A 15,008-nucleotide genomic window follows, 5' to 3' on the forward strand; every position below is an offset into this window, starting at 1 on the left:
ATTCCTTTCAACACATCTGTCCTTTATTCAGCACAAGTGATACAGCACCAGGTAACATCAATTGTGTGTGCAGTGTTCTGTATCTCATCTGTTCCTTAATCATTGCTCACCCTCCTAGACTGATGTAATCTTATCCATGCTACCTCTCCTTTTCAGGACTACTGTCTTAATCTATCACTAATCACTAGCTAACTCCTATTACTGCTTTTAGGAGATTAAGTGCCACAGCAGTTTCCAAGTGTCCTAGAAATTCATTCCAAGATGCCTTACCTTACCTTTGTTCCCAAGTCTTTAATAAGGTGCCCTAGATTATCCCTCCTTCCTTTTTTCCCTCATCTATCACCCTCCCAGCTGTCTGTTTTAAATGCCCTTTACCTGGCAAGCCCTCCAATCCTAGCTCAGGGGCCTACCATATGTAGTGCCATAGGCATGGAATGCCTCCTTCCCCCCAAGGCAATCTACTGGTCATCTTCCTCCCACTATTTAAACTTCACTTTCCATGAAATGTTGTCAGATAACTGTTAGGAGATGCTACTTTTTCTAAAATAATAGATCACAACCCTAGGTGCACAATGGAATTGCCAGTGTATGAGATGTTTAAAAATAAAATACTGATGTCTGGGCTCCATGTCAGACCAAGTAAAACAGAATCTCTAGACAAAGGAACCAGATATTGGTGGTGATGGGGGCGGGATTGTTTGGTTTGGTTTTTTTTCCCCAAAGTCCCCCAGGTGATTTTAATGAGTCTACCCAGCCTAGAAACAGAACTCCCACAACTACATTTATCCAATATGTTCTCTAAATATATCCATATCCCACATCCCTAAAATACACTTACCAGATAGCCTTGACTAATGCATATAATTCAAATATCTGAAATGGCCCTTTATAAGGCTTAAACACTGTACCAGCAGTGTATCTACTCTGAGCATAGGGTTCCTGGTTCCTCTTCTGTAAAATAAGGATGATACACCTTCTACCTCACAGGGTTGTCATGACAATCAAACAAGATACTGGATACTATACATTTAGCAAAACAACTGGCTTATAAGGGCACAAATGTTAAAACCCTTTAGGTAGCAAGAGTAACACCAGGATTCACTTTTTAAGAAAGAAACAAAATTCAAGTGGCAGTATGGAAGATACAAGTTATCTGGATGAGGCTAAGTAGATAGCTGCTGGCCAAGAGTTGTAATCAAAAGGGTCATCCTTTGCATAGTGCAGTCACGCAGTATATTTCACCTGAGTATGTCCCATCCTGATCTTGTCTATCCTTTACAAAAAACTTTTATAGGTGAAATCTAGTTAAAAATTAATGCCGAAATCAATAAAAACCTGGAGAAAAAGTCTTTGAAAATAAAATATATAGCCCAGGGAGGTGTCTGATACTTACAGTTCCTTGGCCACAGTGTGTGGGGAAGTTTTTCCCAAATTACACAGAAGCACCAACTGAACTCTCCTTCGTTGGTTCCTGTGTTTACAAGCATACTAACCCAGGATATCTAGAGAGAAAGCTGCTGCCAGACGCTGGTCGGCCAGTAATTTAAAACTGAATAAACCAGTTAAAAATTATAAAGGTGGAACTCACATGGGTATTAGAGAATAAAAAATAGGCCAGTAATGATAAATAATGCCAATTTCAATTGACTGACAGGGGCTACCAGGACTGGTGGTGTGCTGTATTAAGAATTGTGAGGCTGAATATGGGTTTATCAGGAAAGTATGCCATGAGGGATAATGGATATTGGTTACGGGCAGACGGGGTGAGAGGGGCAGCATGTACGACATATATATTCTATCCAGAAGATTCAGAAGTTCAGGAGTCTAACTAAAGAGCTTAACCTAAAAAGGGAGGTGGTGATGATGTACACACAAAATGACATACTTCTATCAGTATGAATCACACTATATACCAATCATTTATTTATTTGCTTTCTAATGCAAGAATTGTGTGTGCCTTATTCTTTTTTGTGTATCCAATACCTATTAGAATGCCTGATATGTAACAGGCTGTTAATAAAAGTGCACTTAGTTAAATCTGCAGTAAGAAAACAGAAATATGAGATATTTTGTGATAACGGCATACTCATTTATTTAAGGTATACACCAAAATACCCTCACACCCTAGTAAATGCCCATTTGAACTGCATGCTTGATTATAGTAGGTAGTGAGAAAAATAAGTAGCACCAAAAATGAGAAAGCCCAGGGCAAGAACTAGATTTAGAAACGTAACTTTTAAAAAAGGGACACCTTCCCTCATTTTATTTTTAGGAGATAGTAACAAAAGTTAACTTAAGATTAACCAACAATGAAATGATACTCCATTTCATTCGGTATAAAGTTTCACTAGACAAATCCCAATGACCATGAACTTGAATTTATTTAGTTCTCTATATTAAGTACATGGCACAGCATGTATTACATGTAATAAAGCCCTTATATATTTAATATGGTGATGTTCTAACGTCTATTTTCATTTAGGTACCATAATATCATTAGTATTACTTTAATCAAGAGTTGGTGTGTGGTGGAAGGGCAACCTAACCTGTACTTGCTCCGCTACTGGACCCCAAGAGTGAAAATTAGTTTTACCCAAGGCTTAAAATTATATCTATTCTTAATTGTATCTATTCAGAATTATGATCTCAAAACAAATAAACACCTTAAAAGATTATTTTAGGTTACAGGACAAAGGTGTGAAAAGCAAAGTGGGTGCCTGAATCCAAGAATTAAGCTTTGCAAAAGATTAATGTAATTTTAATGACAAGTAAACTCGTGACTAGAAAGAATAAATCCAGATATCTCTCAAGGAATCCTATTCTGGATTTTCCACACTCAGGGCCTCCTTCCCTATTTGAATGGACACAGTTTTAACTGTCTCTTTGCTATTTTCTTTCGCTTTTTAAAAATTATTACACATAAAACAAGTTGACATATAGCCTGTTCCAGCATTCCAAAATTTTTGTCATGAGAATCAAGTAACTGGACAATGAATATAGATTCCTGGTTTTCTGTGGTAATTCTGGAACCAGCAAATAGCTGACTACTGAAAAGGGCTTTATAAGCTCACTTTGCTTAACTTTAATCCTTATAGTTAATAAAATGCCAGCATTCAATTTGATCTCACTAATCTGCCAAGTTTTAAGCAATGTCATCAATTGTAGGTTTCCTGAGCCTCTTCGGTAGTAGTGGAAAGAATCTTACTTTAGGGGCTTCTGTTATCTCAAAAACAAAAAAGTACACATAATATACAACTTCATACCATCATCAGCAAACATTTGGCAGCAAATGAAGAGAGAGCTAGGAGTGAAAGGACTTTTGGTCCAGGCTACAACTCTTATTAACCATGTCATCTGTCAAATAATCCAACCTCAGATTCACCTATAAAATGACGAATTTATCACCTTCCTACCCTGCTTACCTAACACAGTTTCTGTGAGGATCCAATTAGACAACCTGTTTGGAAAACTATGAAGGCCTAACGAATACATAATACAGAATGATTATCATGCTAGTCACCATGTGAAAGGAAATTATTAATCCACAAATTCCCCCATCCCACCCTCTCCATCATCAGTCACATGACTGTACTTAAAGAACAACTATATTGCTATGTGTGTGTGTGTCTTTTTTTTTTAACCTAAATTCTGTCTATTCTCCAAACCCCTATATAATGACATGTAAAGATAAAGTATTAATAGTAGAAGAATAAATGGGGCAGAGTACACAGAGAATCAGGCCATTTAAAACCTCTTTTAAAGATTGCCTGTCATAAACGCCAAAATTCCCAATGTGTCCTTTGAAATCTTCAATTTCCCCTGGATTGCAGATGCTTAATTAAAGCACTCTTTTTTCCACCAACGTTTAATTAAAAAATAGGAATATTTTCCTCCCACAATTTTGTTTTGTGACCTTCAAACTATACCGTATCACTTTTTCATTTTTTCTTTTTTTTTTTGGTTTCAGGTGTACAAAACAATGTAACAGACATTTACACCCGTCTCAAAGTGATAACTCCCCCTCCCTTAATCTACTATCCCTCTGACATCGCATATAGCTGTTACAATTCCATTGACTCTATTATCAGATCATTCCAATACAGCTCTATAACACTGCTCTCTAGTGGCTTTCTCATGAGTGAGAAGCAATTCCCTACATCTTGATGGGGGGCAGCTGTAGAAAGCTGTATGTGGTTCCAAACAGAGACTTCTCTCTTTACTGTCACAGTTCTTGATAGTCTGGTTTCTATGCCACACAAGCTGTATGAATCTTGACAAGTCACTTATGGTTGCTTGGGACTCAGTTCCCACATTTATAAAAATGAGAACTATATTAACTCCAAGGATTTTTCTGGTTAAAATAGTCTATGACTCTCTTCAGATCACCTATATCAATACTGTGACTAACAACCCCAAAGAACAATCCCGCCTTAATTGCAGCTTCCAAACATTCGAAACATTTCTCATCCCTCCCCTAGTCCCCAAAGGGTAGACACAGCTACTATAGAACACTTAAAAATGTTTTAACAGTGCAGTTTTTAAATTTCCCAATAAAGACTATCTAGCTATATAACAGTAAGATTTTAGTTTAGTTTTTAGTCACTGGGTTCTAAAAAGGAATTGAATCAGAAAGATAATAGGAACACATATACAAGAAAATAAATTATACATGAGTGTCCATTTCTAGAAAGCAGTCTCATTTCATACCAGGTTATCTCCTGTGGCTGGGAACAATCTCAGGAGTCCAAGCCTAACTCCTGTCACTTCTAACCACAGGACACTAGAAAAGTCAGATACGCCTTAGCAGATCACTCAATTTCAGTCAAGTCTGGGGATCTTGAACTGAAAGGCCCATATGGGATGTGAGGGCCACAGTAGAGAGGTGGCAACACAGGATGAGCACAGATGGAAGGTCTCACTTCCTATTAAGAGTTCCTCCAAATAGTTAATTAAAATAATGTGTGAAAACCCAAAATCCAATAATGAATGATTCACTCAAAAACTACATGCAAGGAGCTCTGCTATGCACATGGGGATACATAGATGAATTCAGGGAATTTAAAAGTCTATTAGTATTTTAATCGTATAACACCCTGGTTGAAGTGGGTGTGGGTGGCCTGGCATCCCTCCATTGCATTCTCCACACCATGCCTTCTCTAGTACACTTTGAAACATAATATTAAGAGAAATATACCCCAATACTAATACTTAAGGAAATCTGCTGTCTCATGAATGATACAGAATGACTTAGGAATTTAGAGGCTGACTTGCCATCTGGTTTTAGTAATCAGTGAAGACTTACTGGGATTAGTTTTGAGTAGGGTTTCCAGGTGGGAATTCCCGCCCATTCTCAGGAATGTTTTTCGCTTTCCAGGTCCAGAATCCTGAGATATAAACTGTTTTCTATTCTCCATGATGAATCGTTTCCACAAAGTGACGGCCGATACTACCAACCACCTGGGTTCAAGGAGCCGATTTTCCCGATTTCTCGACCAACTTTTCTCAGGATTTGGGAATGGAAAAGCGAAAAAAATTCCCAAGAATGGGCAGGAATTCCCACCTGGAAACCCTAGTTTTGAGCAGGGTCTTGAAAGATAGGAATAAGCCCATTTTAGTTTACCTATTTGCCTTTGGAATATGTTTTATTAATATACGAGCATCACTGATGAAAGAAGCATGCTCTAAAACAAGGATAAGGATCACCATTAGCAAGCATCAAGGCACCAACTAATAGCAGCCTGGAGCAGTCCTCCTTTGCTCATGTAATTTCCATTGTCTCAGGCATTACATTAGTGCTCATCCAACTACAAAAGTTTATTTTTGTTACAATAACCTCTAGTGCTTTATCCAATAAAGACCTGTTATAGAAGTGGGAGGAAACAGAACAGCTTTTTTAAAGTGAAAAAGGGAAACCTTGAGGGAGTCTCCCAGCCATTAATTTTGCCTGTAAAACACTACCACCCATTGCAAATGATCATTCTTTTCAAGTCCTCTACTTATCTTTACCTTCCACCAACTCCACTACGCATCTGAGGTGCATTAATTTGTACATGACTACAGGTCAGGATAATACAGTGTGATGACTTCCATTATTTCTCATGGGCAAACTGCTTTGAAATCTGATTTTAGGTTACTAGCATTTATGTAAAAACACAAAGCTCTCATATGCCTGGGTTTCTGGTATAGGAAGAAGGTGAAAGCTGAGAGTATTAAAAGCTTTTATCCTACAACTCCAAAAGAATCAATAAAAAGATGTTAGTCCAGAAAAAATAAAAACATACAAACCTTTCCAATGTCTTATGATACCGTATTTTTTGATAGATTTTACAGGAACAGCTATAATCATACTTAAAGGCTTAGAATGTAAAGAACTTACATATTTTATTGCACCCCCAAATTTAAAATAATATGCAAATCTTACTTTTGCCAAGTACACAGTGAACTTGCATTCACCTAAGAAAGAAATGACAGTAATAGCAATGTTTAAGGAAAAGTAATTTGAAGACAATGTACAGAAACCCCAACCCAAGTAATGGAGCCATCTCTTTCCCACTAGTGTCATCGGTAGCTAAAGCTCAAAGTGGTGTAATTTATCTTTTCACAAACAGTATAATGATGCTTCCAGTTGTTAATACAAATTATCTCAAATGAAGGGAAAAAAATCATTATATAGGATCTTCCAATATGTCATACAGATAACGTGAAAGTCAATCTAGCTTCACATAACTTGGTTAAACTCAGTAGAAGCCAAGAGGGTGCGGATGTGATAGCAGCATCACTCCTGACAAGGCCAGAGGATAATAAATAAGCCACAAATAAAAGGTATGGGTATCAGAGAGATGGAGTCAAGAACCCCGCACACCTATATTTTACACACCTCGAATTCTTTCAATATCGGACTGAACGAAATTTTACTTCTTCCCTATTATGGCTTTCTCCTTTACAATATAAATTATTTCCAAGGCTGGCTGGCGTCTCACTCTACACCCCAAGCTACTGACATAAAACCTTTTCCCCAAGAGGAACCTATAGAAAGATTATTAAGCCTAAAGCCTTTTTTTTTTTTTTAATTAAGCATGTATCTTCATCTCGTCTTACACTTTCCTCTCGGTTACCTCTTCCGATGGTGTGAAAATAGCGACATCCAGTCGCTCACCCCCACCCTCTAAGTAGTGCCTCGCATTGACTAAGCTCATCCCCCTTTCCCTTTCAGTCTCAGCACCTTTGAGAACCTTATCGAACACTTCCCATTGCGCCCCCACCCTTATTCACGGCTGAGCACGATCTTCTCCGCATCCTTCTTCCAAAGAAGGGATCAGCAAACGAGAAAGAGGCATTCTCGGGAAACGAAAGCCGAAGAACCCTGATAGCCACAAGGCAGTTTAAGCCAACGGGCATGGCCTTCTCCTTCCACCTCGGCCTCTGACCAGTAGGGTTCTCTACAACTGAAATCACTGGTCTCCACGCTCACCCCAGCCCCCACCCCTCAGAGATGAGGCCGGAAAATGAAAAGGCCGGGGTGAAACGCGAGGGTGGCTCATCACTCACCAAGCCCGCTCCCCCCCCCACCCCAGCCTCCAGCTAGAGTCCCCTGGGAGGATGGAGATCACGGGAGAAGCGAGTGGCCCTGGGCCCAGGACCCTCCACTGCGTCCGCCCGAAGCCCCCTGAGACACCGCTCGCGACACCCGGGCCTTACCCCACAGCCTCCCCTCAGCTCAGACCCCCGCAGGGCCCCTCCCCGCCCCCCGGCACTGCAGCGGCACGGGAGGTGGACCCCACGCCCGCCACACTTACACACACTCCACACACAAAAGCGCCGCGGCCGCCGCCTTCCCGCCCCCACAGCCCCGCGGAGTCAATCAATGAGGTGGCCGGCGCCCGCATCCCCTCTGTGCAAACACGAATGCGGGGCCCGGCCGGCAGGGCGGCGGCGCGGCTCACCATCGCTCCGCTTGATCTCCACGTAAATCCCGATCTGGATCTTGCCGAAGTTGGCCGTTGCCATCACCTCATCTGGAGCAGCTGCGGCGGGCCGAGGGAGGGGGACAGGAGGGCGGAAAAGGCGGGGAGGGGGCGGGGTAGGTGTGGGAGGGGGAGCGGTTGCCCGCGGCCGCGCCGGCCCGGGCGACAGCTTGAACACGAGCCGGGGCCGCGAGGAGGAGCGGCGGGCAGGGAAGCAGAGCACCCGGGCCTGCAGGCCGGCGGGAGGATGCACACGCTAGGGCGTCGGGGTGAAGCGACGGCCCGGGCCGTCCGGCGGCGCGGGGGAGAGTGGGAGGGCCCGCGCCGCCCGCCTGGAGCCGACGCTGAGGAGGCGGGGCGCCGCGCGCCTGCGCAGAGCGCGCCTCTCGCGTCTCTTCCTCTTCGGCCAGCCGTTCCCAGCTACCTCCAGGCGGCTCCGCCCAGTTCCGCGGCGGGGCGTGGGGGCGGGGGCCGCGGCTGGGCCGGCTGGAACCGCGGAGAGCGCGCGGCCCGGCCCCTAACGAGCTGGCGTCGAGTTTGATTTTAGCGCGCGGCCTAGAAGAGGCGGGAACCCCGCGCGACGGGCCTTCCCTGTGTCTTTGGCGTCCTTGAATTGGCTCCGTCGTCGGAGTGGATTAAGGGCACTTGTTTCAGGGCTTTCCAAGTGGAGAGCGGGGCTGAGGGATATGAATCTGAAGGCGTTGACAGCATGGGCTCAGTATTTCATCTCAGAGTGTAGCCTCTATTGCGACTGGCCCAAGTAACCGCCCCAAGGTTTCCCAACTAGTTATGGAAGAAGGGAAGAAACACCTTTGAGCAGTCACCCGTCCTCAGTCGGAATGAGGATCCACTTCTTCATGGCCTTGCTTTATACTCCTCTCCACTCAAAAAGAAACCCTGTGGTGGCCCTGCCTTGACTGTTCAATTAATGATGCATCTTGCTGGTGTCCTGTAAGACTTTATCTGCCCTGGCCCATAAAGCCAATAACTATGATTCAAGGACAGATGGCAGATACATAAGGTTGACACTAAGGTATGTGCCTTTTCTTCAGAGTCACTTGACTAGTCTGAGCACATCTCACGTACAGAGCAAGACACGGTCCTGGCCAAGCCCTGAAGGCCACGTGCACGGGGACCATGGAAACTGTGTGTACAGCACTGTGTAAAAACCTCCATACGTGTGCCTTTTGCTTCTAGTATTGGAAACTGAGATCAGGAAACACTCTTTTCGGGCCCTACTTTCTCTAGGTATCATTAATATCCCTGTAATAATAACTAAAAATATACAGTTTTAAAATTTTTAAATTGGAAATTGTATATATGTCCGTTAAGTGCATATGCCTAGAGTTTTCAACCTAATGTAAGTAATCAAGTAGACCCTAAAAAAAAATTAAAAGACTCGGGCTTCATCTATAATTTAAACATGCTCAAGGCATACTTGTCAAAAGAACAGTTTCTTAAATCCATTCTAAATTAGGAATAATTTCTGTGAAAAAACAAAACAAAACACTGGGTAGACAACTTAGAAAATAACTTCTTTTACTTTCCAAAAATGATATTGCTATAACTCTCACTTCAAGACATGTTTCAAAATAAGATTCGACTAAATCAAGATTTTATTTTTTAAAATGTTCTTAGTTTTCTCTGAACTCTTTGAGCTCCTGTCTAGTAGATCTCATTCTCTGATGTCTCTGTGACTGAGGTATAAAGCATCTATTTATTTGCTTGCAAATTCTTTAAAAGAATGCAAAGAAATCAAGCTATACATTTATTAAATTTAAAATTGCTTCATAAAATGTGTTTTATCATGATTGCTGACACATACGTTGCACCCTGTGGGTTGTGCAATTAAGAAGTGTAAACCTTTAATCCATATACAAAAGTATTTTAAAAATATGTACATCCTGCGCTATAAAAATATATGACACATACAACTTGTCAAACACAAAAACCTTTCCATCATAGCTCATACCCAAAGGCTTATGCCTTTGGGTACAGCCAGCATATTTATTTACCATAACTTGCATTTTGGGCTTTGTGTACAAGTGGCCTCTTGAAGAGTAGGCATAAATAAATGCAATATGCCTATGGTTCCATCAAGAATGCTGACTCCGGCTCTGGCATTAGCAAGAGTTTCAACTCTAACTAGAACAGTGACGGGCACATAGTAGGTACTCAGACATTTGTTCAATGAGTAAACTTGTTAAAACTGCTCGAAATCTCTGTTATTTCTTTGAAGAGCCCGGAAAAATAACTTCCATTCTCCCAACTACAGAAAGTTTTTGTGAGGGTCAAATTAAATAAAATGTTATAGTGCTTTGATATTTATAGAGTATAATACCTGTTTAAAAAACAAAGTAAAATCATCCTATAAAAAATAACCCAGTACTCTACTATAATCCTCAAATCATTAATTAGAATTTTATGTCTAGTGATATAAAATTAAACACACTTTGAAGTTTGGCTCTGGCCCTCGACATCTCATAATTGAGAGGATAGCAAGAGCTTTACAGATGTTTATATTCTTTTACCCACTCGAGTCCATCCTACCTTAACTGACAGAATAATCTTGCTCAAGGATTTCCATCAAATCATATCCTATTAATAGTAGCTGCTGTTGACCTATCCTGAGTTGATAAATCATTTTTTTAAAAAAAAGCATAGTTATAATTCAGCCAAGCCGATCTTCTTATTATGCCTAGATTAAAAAAAAAATTATCTGCTTTGGTGTCATTACTGTATACTCTTTAAGAGATTATTCCAAGAAAGAGGCTGTTGGGCTAATGACTGAGGTTTTTGGCAGAAGCCAGCAGTCACCTTAACCAGTTACCTGCTCCTTTGGGGAAGAGCAGAGGCACAAGTTGGCTCCAGTTCTAGCTCAGATTAAATGTACTTGTCTTACTGTACTTACATCATCTTACTGAAATTTTCCACTCAATGTTTGCATCTATTCTCAATTACCTCCACTAAGTTTGTGAATCTGGGATCAAGTGGAGAAGATGGGTAGGGTTGGCAGAAACTTTCTATGACTTTATTTTTCACTTTCTGCCCTGGACTTTTTTGGAGACTTTTTTAGTTGTCAGTGTTTCCCATTCCCATTAATTTACTCAGATTTTAATTCTAATTAAACTGGTGTGATTTCACTGTACCTTGTTTTAGTCCTTAAATACATTAAAACACCAGGTAGATAAAAATCCCAGTTTTCCAACTCTAAAATATCTGCTTTTTTCTTTATTGGATTTAGCTCTTCTGCTGCAAACATGTTCAGGCTGCATTCTCTTGGAAGAAAAAGTCTCTTGATCCTTCTCTTCCTATTTAAATTCCGTTCTATTTTTTACTTCCCCTCCCCTGTCAAATTCTCAAATGAGTGCTCTAAATACTCACTGCTTTGATTCCCCATCACTCATTTGTTTTCTAACCCCTTTACTGAACTGGATTTTTAAAAGTCAACAATTACCTTCTAATTACCTCATTCAGTGAGCATTACCCTCTTTATTTGCCTTGACTTCTTTGAAGAATAGCCTACAAAGAATACCTTGCCCATTCCTGCCTCAGTTTCTACTCATATGGTAAATGATTTCTCCTCCCTCCCCTTTCCCGTCCCTATTTAAAACCTTTCTGTCTGGCAAGGACCAGCTGAAGTCTCCTTTATGGAATTTATTCCACCCAGTCTAATCTATAATAACTGTCCTATCTGGATGATAATCCCCAGCCAATCATCAGAAGCACTTCAGAAAGATTTTTAAACAAATACAGAAGCACAAACTCTTCTCCAGGCCTAAGGTGTAAAATCTTTAGGGGGAAACTTAGTGTGGTCTATTTTTAAAAAACTCATTGGGAGATTCTGAGGTGTATGTCCAACTGGTTCAGAGCTATTGATTATCCCTGAATTCCCATAATTCAATATTTTCTGTACATTGGCCACTTAGGGACTGGGGACTGTACTGAGCACACATTGATAGATTATTTTCCTAGTTCACCTTCTTTATTACAATTCTTTCACTTATACTTTTTGATAGCATACTTATCAAACCTATTTTGATAGTATACTTTCACTTAACACTATTTGACAGTGTCAGATTGTAGTAATGGTAAGCTATTGGTGGAGCGCTAATGTCCAAAGCCTTTTAAGGTCCATATGGGACTTAGATCTATATAGAAATATATGGTGTCATATTCACTTATTATCTACATTAAGATATTCCTAATCTGTATACTTGTTAATGTAATGTTTGCTTAATTTAAATTTACATGATTAATTCCTCTGATGTTTTGAAAAATATTGTATTTCTAATTCCAATAAACATGTATTATAATACCTGTGTAATTTACATACTGTTCTTAAAGTTGTTTTAAAATATATTTTGGACCTATTTTCAAGCCAGTGTTCATAGATCTAGCTCTGTTTTAATAGCTGGCTATTGCTACTATATGTGTGATTAATAGAAGAAAGTGAAAGCAAACAAACATTTAGATAGATATTTAGGGTGTTTCCATTTTTATCTCTGGCTCTTAGCAACAATATTGAATATTGTGAACAATATTTTGTACACTTGTGTGAATATTTCTTTAAGATAACTTCCTAGAAGTGGAATTGCTAAGCCAAGGCTAATCACATTTACAATTTCGGTAAAATAGAGCAATTTTTTATGTTGTTTTGATGTTTTAGATTTTACACATCAATTATATGTCACACGGTATTTGATCTAAGCATAGTATATCATCATTTTTATTATTAATCCATGCCCTGATATACCCTCTCTCATTCCTATGATTTCCAGGTCTCTAACCAAATTCTTGGCCTTTACATACTGCCTTGTTCTGACTTCAGGCTCTTGTACAAACCCTGCCTCAGACTTTCTCCAGACCCCTACTCTAAATTCACAACCCAATTTTCTGTTAGTTTCCAAGGCTTCCATGCCTTCCTTTTACTCGTTACCATGTCATTAATGTAAATTCATACCATAGACCAGGTCACCATTATACAATTCCACCCACACTCTTGTCGCCTATTCTTATACTCATGGAACAGTAACAAACAACACAAACAATATGTAGTTAAATGCTGATTGTGTGGTACAGGCTAGAAGTAGAGAGTAGAGGAAAGTCAATTAGGAGAGCTGTTAGGGAAGATTTCCTGGTGCTAATTTTGTAAATGCTTTTTATGTTTTGTTTATGAGCATTGAAGAAGTTCGATTTTATAAAGGGAGTAGGGGTCAAGAGCTGTGACTTCAGCTAGGCCCTGAAAGATAACTGAGATCTAAATAGACAACAGAAAAGAAAGCAAACAAGGCAAGAAAAACCGTGAGTAAGATATTTTTTACATGGCTACTTTGATGCAGTCGTTTTAACGCCAGGCAAGACAGCCCAGTTAAAACGTAAAGATCATGATTTCTTTTTTAAATTAAAATAGTGTGTGCAACCAGACATCTATGATTTGTATTTTATCCCTAATGCTCACTCTAAATATGGAGGACTTCATTTTCTACTTCAGTCACTTTCCTATTGCTTGACCTTTACATTAGGATGTATTATTTTTACAATGAAGATTTTTTTTCTCAAAGTGTATGATAACAATGAGCCAGTTTACAGGAGGGAGGCTGAAGAGACATATCTGATGAGAGATGCACACATTGAAGGCACTGGAAAAATTTCTAGGTAGGATATAATTACAGTGGGCATTGAAAGCCACACAGAGACGTTGACCTTGGTAGGGGCATCGGTAGGGAACTCCTTAAGAATAGGAATGACATGAAAGTCATAGAGCAGCATCACGAGCGATGGGAGAACACAGGCTTTGAAGTATGACTGCCCTGGTTTCAAATACCAGTTTTGCTGCTTCTTATGTGTATGGCCTTGGTCAACTTACTAAGTTTTCTAAGTCTCAATTTTCTCATCTATAAAATGGGAATAATACCTATGTCATAGAGTTTTTGTAATGAATAAATAAAATGAGGTAAGAGCTAAAAGTGCTTGGCTTTTGATAAACAGTTGCTATAATTATTTGAGGAATATTAGTATAGAAGTATTTTGTCTAATAGATTGCAGGGAGGAGAGTTTTGCATCAGGACAGTCAGCGAAGGGACTCATGAGAAATCCAGGTATGAAATTATGCAAGTTTCAATCAATGGGATGGCAGAGAATAAGAAAGGACAGACAGACATAAGAGATATCAAGACTAGAAACTGATGACATATGAAATGTGGAGGACAAAGGAGAGTAATGTATGCAGTGCTCTGATTTTTAAGAATGGAGAAGATTGTCGTTACCAGATGTTGGAATTCTCTGGTGCACAATTACACAAAGTAGAAAGTAGTCTTTATTAGCATCTCTATAAAATGTAGTTTGGGAAGCAAGAACTAGGCAACATGCAAGTCAAAGAATGTACAGATAACTGATAATTTGGAGAACTATATCAAAGAAAACAACTTCAAGATGACAACATTTTGTTGGAAACTATTATTCTAGTTTATTAACATCAAGTGGTGGTACCATGAAAATTTTACAACCTCATTTAAAACCTTTAAGAAGAATTACCTACAAGCAATAAAAAGTAAAGTGTATTTTAACCTAAAACCTCCTTCAGAGTTCAAATTCTTACATACAAAGCAAAGCCAAATTATTTGAAGCTGTATTTCACTTTGTTTTTATTTTGATAGAAATCCCTAGTCAGTCAGTCACTTAGGATTTAATATTGTAGTGAACATTTATTGTTGCCTTCTCAGTAATCCCTTCTCTCTTCCTAGCAGTACCTTGAATGTCTCAATCATGTGATGTGAGGGGCACTTACCCCTCCTTCAACAGTTCCAAGGGTAGGTCCACTCAGTGCACTTCATCTCCCTGACCCCATGACTGCTTCATAAATGAAACCATGCCCCACTCTAGGCCAATAAGGTGCAAAGAGTCTCAGTTTTCAGAATATTTTTGAATTGTTGGGGAAGCAAACTCTCACTTTTCTGCTAGGAAATGGAGCTGAAGAAAGTAGCTCCAAAGTTGTTGGCAACCATCCCTGTGACCACAAAGAGAGCCTGTTGAAAATGGAGT

The 15,008-nt window shown here is 39.9% G+C and overlaps 1 protein-coding gene across 4 annotated transcripts in view; it reads right to left on the reverse strand.

Annotated features, from left to right (window-relative positions):
* KIF2A (kinesin family member 2A) overlaps positions 1-8,386 on the reverse strand; it is a 62,409-nt gene extending 54,023 nt beyond the window's left edge. For 2 of the 4 annotated variants that reach the window (XM_019743703.2, XM_019743682.2), the window contains exon 1: positions 7,944-8,386. In XM_019743703.2, the coding sequence (XP_019599262.1) occupies positions 7,944-8,007 (64 nt within the window). In that variant the 5' untranslated portion in view covers positions 8,008-8,386. The remainder of the gene's footprint in view (positions 1-7,943) is intronic. The other 2 variants (XM_019743693.2, XM_019743674.2) reach the window with 1 other exon arrangement.
* Between the last annotated feature and the right edge of the window lie 6,622 nt (positions 8,387-15,008).

Source organism: Rhinolophus sinicus, linkage group LG03 (genome assembly GCF_036562045.2).
Source record: "Rhinolophus sinicus isolate RSC01 linkage group LG03, ASM3656204v1, whole genome shotgun sequence".
Taxonomy (NCBI): Eukaryota; Metazoa; Chordata; class Mammalia; order Chiroptera; family Rhinolophidae; genus Rhinolophus; species Rhinolophus sinicus.